The following is a 7,898-nucleotide window of genomic DNA, read 5'->3' as shown; positions in this document are numbered from 1 at the left end:
GTGTGTGTGTGTGTGTGTGTGTGTGTGTGTGTGTGTGTGTGTGTGTGTGTGTGTGTAGTTGATATGTTTGATAGAAGGTCAGAGAGGACAAAGAGGAAAACGAGGTAGAGGAGGAGCGTCGCCTTTCTTTAGCCACAGCCAATCAATGCAGGACAGAGAAATTATGAATATGAGCTTAAAATAATAGTTTCACATTTTTGGAGAGTGTGTTCATTGGCTTCATGGTAAACAGTTGGACAAAATAAAACATTTGAATGTACAGCAACTGGTTAGCTAAGCATAGCTTTTTAATAATACTAGTGCACTGGCTCGGAGCAGTGGACTAGTGCGTTGGTGTTCGGATCAGGGGGTCACAGGTTCAAACCCCACTGCAGTCAGCATGTCGTTGTGTCCCTGAGACACTTCACCCCAAATTGCTCCTGTGGGGATTGCCCACAGTATTGAGTATGTAAGTCGCTTTGGATAAAAGTAACATGTAATGTAATGTAATGTACAGGGACGCGGGAAGGGGGGGTGCTGAGGGGGCTGCAGCACCCCCATCTGTTGGCGGAGAATTGTAATTGCAATTCCAGAAAGTTCACTAAACAAATCAATACAACAGTTTTATTTTGAGTTACTATTTTTGAGTAAGCATTTTATTGTAAGCAGTCTATAAAAAGCTTCACTATATAAGAGAAAGTGATAATGTGGTGTGCTTCTTCTGTTGCTCTGCTATAGAAAAGAAGCTTGGTGCAGACAAGATCAGGGATGGGAGTTTTGTGAAAGCAGGATTTAAGAACTGGTGAAAGGCAGGGGAAACATTTAGGCAGCATGAGAAGTCCCATCAACACACAGGCAGTCAACAAACTGGCAGCATTAAAACGAACACCGATGAATGCACTGCTCTCACAAGCTGTTGCTAAAGACCAAATTACTGCATTTAATATGATGTTATTATACAGGACCNGAGAAACCCGCTGCATGTCAAAAACGGAAAGCCAAAGTTCAGTGAGCCTCTGAGAGTGACCCAGCAGAAAGGACCTCACAGTTACACGCTGCATGGAAACACCTGCGATGCTTCACACCTGCCGGTGCATCCAGAAACATTCACTCCTCCATCAGAAGAAGTGAGGCCTGCTGAGCCAGCCACAGTGCATGGTGCTCAAAGCNTCTTTTTTAAGAAAAAATCTTCAAAAACTCAGAGTCCGACTGACAGTTTAAACATTGTCACAGGATAAGTACCTGTCAGCCAATAAAACAGATGTTTATAATAAACATCTGTTTTATTGGCTGACAGGTACTTATCCTGTGACAATGTTTAAACTGTCAGTCGGACTCTGAGTTTTTGAAGATTTTTTCTTAAAAAAGACGACAAATCTCAAGTGGTGGCTCACACAACCACCCCAGAGCCACCACTTGCGCCAGGTAAACAAGGTATGTAAATGTCTGTAAACTTCCAAGTTATGCGAACATGTAAGCAAAGCATAAATTACAGCTACGTTGACGTTACTTTGAATCGCGGGGGTAAGCTAAACCGTTAGCAAGTAGCTATAGCTAGCCAGAGACATTAAATAAACACTTTGTCATACAATCTAAATGTTATATAAAGCTCTCTGGGAAATGTTGACTTACTGTTCGACATGAAGCTCGAAGAGCCTTACAGTACACAGTTGATCCTGAGTCCTGTCAAAGTGTTTCACGGTTAGCTTAGCTAAGCATCAATTTAGCACTCAAATATATGGATGTTATGTGACAGTATTTCTGAGAAAAAGTCTGCTGTAATTGTGGCATGCCACTGCTTTACGTGTCGACCACATGTTTGAACGTATTTGCAGCAGTAAATGTGGCTTTTTGGCCACTGACGTTGCCATAACAACACCTGAATTTAAATGTGCAACCTCTTTTGTGACAGATTTTTGCATGAAATTATAATTCTTCTGAATGATATTCCGAATGACAGCTAGTTTCTATGTGAACATTAAGAGATGGACAGCCATAGAGAATACATGAAAAAAAGTTATGAAATACTATATGACAAAACAAGAATAGAGTTTAAAAGGAGAGTGATTTGTAAAATATAAGAAAAAGAAAATCTGCTTACAGTTCTGTTTCATATGGGTGTTGAGAGATGTATCCATAGATCTCTTAATTTTGCTCTCAAAGTGCACCAGATTGATGCTTTTAACTTCAATATTTCAAAAAGAAAAATCTTCCCCCACCCCCTCCCACCGCACTCACGCCGCAACCCCGACTGACTTCCCGCTTCCCTGGTAATGTAGGAGCAGTCACTTCCTTGATATATCGTCAGACACACCTGTAAAATAGTTAATAGTTTATGTATGGATACTTGCTTTATACTATGCTTTAGTGACACTGGTGGGCATATTTGGTTGCCTTCGAACTAAGCTAAGCCCTGGCTTCATGCTAAACTAAGCTAAGTGGCTCATCGGATATTTATGAGAGAAAATCCCTAATGTCCGAGTGCAATTGAATGCAGCATAAAACGCGAGCCTTGTAATCCCTTCCCCGGCCCTGGCGCGAGCGAGGAAATGTGATTGGCGGCGATTTCATTTGAACGGGACGGCGCATTCGGACCCAAGTACACGGAAGGAAGGAGGTATTTGCGGTCTACAATGACAGAGAAGAGACTGTCAAGTTTGGCTGTACTCAGCATTGAATCAAAACACACTAAAGCCTTAGATCTTAATAAGTTTGTGAGGCGTTTTGCTGAACAAGATGGTAATCGCGGCATTCAGCTGTAATAGGCATGCCAACTTGATGCTCTGCTCACGGATGACTCGATGAGCATAACAAACTGTTAAGATGATGACCTTACGTGTGTGTGTAAATATTTTTTTTTCTTTGTGGGGGTCAATAATAATAATAATAATAATAGCAATAATAATTGGGAGGGGGGGCGCGGCTGATATTCTCTGAGGTGAGGCTCACTTTCCCACACTTTGAAAACCCCTGCAGGCCTCACGCTAAGCTAACCAACCACCAGCTGTAGCTTCATATTAAGTCTACAAAGAGATCAATGTTCTTATCAAACTGTCTGCAAAGAAACCAAATAAGTATTTTTAAAACACTACAGATTAAATAGTATTTCAATTAATATGTTATTTGTTTTCGTGTTTCTAAGTTGTTCTTTGTATTTTCTTTCTACAACAACAGCATGGCAACTCACTCCCGTCTTCCATAGTCTCTCTTTCTGGATTCAGCTAATAGCTTTAAGAACACGTTTATAAATGTCTGTCAATGGAAAGCTAATAGAAATCCTCATTTAAGGTGTACATAGGAAAAGAAAGCCTGTTTGACTCTCCGAAGTGAAGTGCCATACGGGATAGATTAAAGTAACTGCTTTTCCCAGGCTGCCACTGCTGAGAAAAACAATAAAAATGTGAATGTATACCAAGAGTAAAATCCACCCCGTCGGACAAACTTGTGCCAAATCAACAAACAAGAACAAAAGCCACCTTACATAAGCCATGTGAGTTTGACCTTGCTCTATGCAGCCTTGTCCACTGTTTTAATATCAGGGGCATAAATAAGCAGCACCTACAGTATGCTCCGAGTTTCCACGGAGAGCTGGAGTTTGTTGCCAGGGCTCGGGAATGGCTGCACTTGTCACAAGGACTAAAGACCGTTTCCTCGCTCAGCACCCAGAGACAGTGACGCCTCGAAGTCAAGGGTGGGCAGGAATGCTCTGAATAGGCAGTTACGTAAAACTCACAGCACCCTGCGAGGAGAGAGAAGGAGCTACTCAGGACCTGACAACGCTGAGATTAAATTCAGTCAGGTGGCCCACAGAAAAAAAAGCGCTTCGAACACTTAAAAGTTGGCAGAGAAACGGGTTTATATTTGTGCAAATCCATCGTATTTGGAGAAACACAAACATTCGAATAAAGGGTAGGCGGATTATGATTCAATGGATCTTGTAGCATGTTAAAGGCAATCCAGCACACAGATTAAAAGAGATCAAGAAACTACTACAACTATTCCATGTCTCTTTTTGTCATTTTCAAACTAGTCATGCACTTTTTGTCATGTTTTTGTGATCCCTTGTCATCTCTTTGACATTTGCGTCTATTTTAACTTGTGTTGTGTCTCTACCTCGACGTTAGTGTTTTTTATTCACTTGCCTATGTAAATGTCTCTTTATACCGAGGGCTCTGGTCCAGGCTTGGGGCCCCTAAACCCCTTTGCCTGTTCAGTAATCCATCCACAAATAAGAGAGGTTATGTGAGGCTAATGATAAAAACAAAATTAGCACACACTAATCAGCTTTTCATGTCAACAAACAGAAATTAACGGGGGCACAAACACTCAAAAGATACAGTATCTCAGATCACCGGCGCATTACACTTCGCAGATTACTCTCCGATAGACTAAAAAACCTCTCTCCTTCTCTCTTTGCAGCACCAGAAGCCACCCAGCTAGCACCAGATCTGACCCCGCTGACCCTGACCCAGATATTAACCCAAGCCTCCAGATGTGAACGCGCACTGGGATTACTCCACCACTGCATCAGGCTCCACATGCTTTCCTAATGAGGCATCCTAATATGACCCTGGAGACAGAGCGCACTGTCTGCCTCTCCATTCCCATAAGTCTGTCTGTGCTCGGCTATCTTCCTATCATGTAAGGGGAATCAAAACATGGGGGAAATGCTCTGTACCAGAGGATACCAACATATCCCTTTTGTGCATAAAACTGCTTGTGAATATCAAACTTTGTGCAATACACTGTATTTTTCTTTAAATCTGTAAACGTTACCACCCACTTCAATATGTTTACATGGTCACTTTTTTAAATATATTTTGCCACTATTTTACCATGGTGTACTTATCGGTTTTTACTTATTGTGTTGTTGTTTTTTTATGAATAAAGTGTGCATACTTTGTTTGTATAATATGTCCACTCTCCATGTTGTAATACTGTACTTTTCCCTGATGTGGGACAAATAGAGCATTCCTGATCCAGTAAAACAGTTCTGCTTTGACTGTCAGACTGGAATCTGAATTTCATTGTACTAGGACACTTCAAACAAGCTGATAGCACCTCTACCTGAGGGTCACCTGTAACAAATGAAGTTATTACGACATGAAGAGTGAGATCTCCTCCTCCATATGATTAGAGGGATCTCTAATGTATGCATGCATGTCAAACTTGTCCTGCTCTAAAGGACTTTCTCTCATCCCGTCTACATTTGCACCAGTCACGACCTGAGCCCTTTTTTTGTGTGCAGGAGCGCCGTGATATGAAAGAATTTAACTCCTTCTCTGCATCAATGTGGCTATTGTAGCTATTGCATTCTTCCAAGCAGCTTCAATTTCCAACTTGTGCCATGTCTGCAAGTTACAAACTTTACACAGAGATACACGGTGTGCCTGCTGCAAACACACAAGGAGGCACAAAGTGTGGCAAGTTTTCATCGGCCTGCTAAGTAGCTGAAATGTGCAAGAGATCAAAGCGGGACACAGAAAAATAAACAAAAATGCAGCGCTCTCCTGTGAAGCCTACCATTTTGATCCAGCGTTTCGAGGCTCAAAGGAGTCCCAGAATAACTCCTTCCGCAGCAGTTTCCCCTCCGCCATGAAAAGGACCGTGCAATTGTCACATTTCTTCAGTTTTTGCTCTTATCCTCAATCCTGTTTCCCCCCGTGCTGCTGTAGCATTCAGACAGACAAAAATGCAGAGGCTGCTTTTGCAGGAGGAATTGGTGATTGGAGCTCGGGGATCATATGGGCTATTTGTCAGACGCTGTTAAAGGGACACCGCACTGTTTCACGTGGAGTTGGCAGACAGGCGCATTTCTCTTTGTAGGATACTCTACTTTATTTATTTATTTATTTTCTGGCGTAAGCAGGGAAATTGGGAAGGACATGCAGCTCCATATCGCGCAAAAACCTGAGTGCGCTTCCTGTCAGTGCGCTCCTGCAACTGTGTGACGTCACAGGCCAGACTATGTGGAGGCCCGGAAGTTCATGCATTTTATCAAAGTACAAAAGTCATTATAACTCAATTTAATTATACAATATATATACATGTGTTGTGACATATGTAAGCATCATATACAATTTTAATATCACAATTTGCGCAGTTAAATATAACCATAATTAGAGAAAATGTGAGAATTTCAATTATTGGGACTAAATTAGGGTTTTTGGTGATTTGATTTAGCAATTTTATTTGAAAAATATATAATCTAAACTGAAAATAACAACAACATAACAATGAGTGTGTCTCCTAAAGCCCCTATCATTTCTTGAATGTTTATAATAGTAATAAGTGTGTGTTTTGATGGTGTGTAAATTATTATAAACCACATCACTTCAGGGGTGTCAAACTCAAATACACAGTGGGCCAAAATAAAAAATGGGTACTAGTCGAGGGCCGGACTGGTTCAATGTTTATTGCATAACGTATTGAAATGAACTTATCGCACATATTAAACCTGGAACTAACAAAGCTTAAATTATTGCCTGTAAAAACAACATTAAACATTAAATAATCAGTTGCATTCATTTCTTATGGCTCTATCTGCAGCTTTTCCAGAGTCATTTCTTATGAGTACATTTTCCCACAGGCCAACAACAGCTTCAACAAAACTATTCCCCTTTCAACGAAAACTCACCCCACATGCTTCCTGTTGGCTTCAAGAAAGAACAGTTGCAGAAGGAAACCATCATTGAAACTCAGTGTGCTGCTCTGTGATGCTAGTTCAAGCAGGATACTTGGGCCATCTCCTCTTGGGTGCAAGTTCATAATATTGTTTGGCTCAGGCTCTGAAATTAAATCCACTAAAGGCCTGATTTGGCCCTCCCCCTGCCTTGAGTTTAAACATGTGACCTAAATGCAACAAGGGCTATTTTTCCATTTACTTTATCAATTTCATCACATTATTAAGAGACCAAAATTAAGTTTTCAAATGTTTTAGCTGGCACTGCTCTGTTGTGATTGGTCAACCGCTTAAGGATATGTCCCGCCCCTTGGCCTACAATATTTATGGAGCGATAGCGAATAGGAGCATAAGTTTATCCATAGTGATGGGATTTAGCCTTTGCAGACATTTACATCACAGAAACCTATTATAACCACACTACAGTGACAGGGAAAACCACCCAAAACAAAGGGCCCCTTTAATAATACTCTGATGTACTGCATCATGTGCAAATATGGCGTTGAACAATCAGATGTAAAAAAAAAAGTTTGATGTTACCATTTCTTAACATAGTCTTTGGGGCCTATATCTTGTTTTCTATGATTTTATTCTGAGGGGCCCGGGCAGTTTCCCACTTTGCCAGTTCGTAATGCATCCTTGTCTCCCCCCCCCGCCGGGAGGATACCTGGGAACCCCATCGCTCACTCCTGAAGCAGACCGTATGAAGCAGAGAGTCTCAATACGCTCCATAACAAGCTGGAAAAATATCGATCTGCACCTGGAGCAGGTCCCATTCATCACTTCTGAGCCCCAGCGTCAGGGGTGAAGCAGGGAGCTGGACCACTTTAAAACAGCATCTTACAGCACTTTAGAGGTATTATTTTTGATCTACATTAGTTGGATGTGTAATAGTGTAGTTTGGCTTCTCCATAACAGCAAAAACAAACTATATATATTTCATATCAAATTTTCCGACGAAAAGCCATATGAAAGGAGAGAAATTGTGTGAGGAGAGGGAAACATCTATGTTAGGCAGAATGTGACAGCAGGATAATATTTCTTACGCTCATAAACCTGACTAAATAAAGCTGTCCCACCATTTGGAAGGACCTGAAAAACATATCTGGACAACTGTTTAAAACACCTGCTGTTAATAAAAGGTTACTTATAGGAGCTTTTTTGTGAAGGGAAACATTAATCCAATCCTGTTGCAGTGTATGCCAAATGATGGACCTCTAGCGGACATGAGGTATTT

The 7,898-nt window shown here is 41.2% G+C and overlaps 2 protein-coding genes across 2 annotated transcripts in view; both read right to left on the bottom strand.

The window, feature by feature from the left end:
• Nucleotides 1-5,756, bottom strand: part of LOC104941967 (zinc finger and BTB domain-containing protein 47) — a 27,424-nt gene extending 21,668 nt beyond the window's left edge. Inside the window, exon 1 of the mRNA XM_010767148.1 lies at nt 5,503-5,756. Within this exon, the coding sequence (XP_010765450.1) occupies nt 5,503-5,505 (3 nt within the window). The 5' untranslated portion in view covers nt 5,506-5,756. The remainder of the gene's footprint in view (nt 1-5,502) is intronic.
• Nucleotides 5,757-7,379: 1,623 nt separating this feature from the next.
• Nucleotides 7,380-7,898, bottom strand: part of nktr (natural killer cell triggering receptor) — a 19,588-nt gene continuing 19,069 nt past the window's right edge. Inside the window, exon 15 of the mRNA XM_010767153.1 lies at nt 7,380-7,486. Coding sequence (XP_010765455.1) covers nt 7,380-7,486 — 107 coding nt within the window. The remainder of the gene's footprint in view (nt 7,487-7,898) is intronic.

The sequence above is a fragment of the Notothenia coriiceps genome, unplaced genomic scaffold (assembly GCF_000735185.1).
Source record: "Notothenia coriiceps isolate Sejong01 unplaced genomic scaffold, NC01 NC01_scaffold00004072, whole genome shotgun sequence".
NCBI classification, from domain to species: Eukaryota; Metazoa; Chordata; class Actinopteri; order Perciformes; family Nototheniidae; genus Notothenia; species Notothenia coriiceps.
Note: the sequence above shows the minus strand (reverse complement) of the source record. Positions and strands in the feature narration are given on the sequence as shown.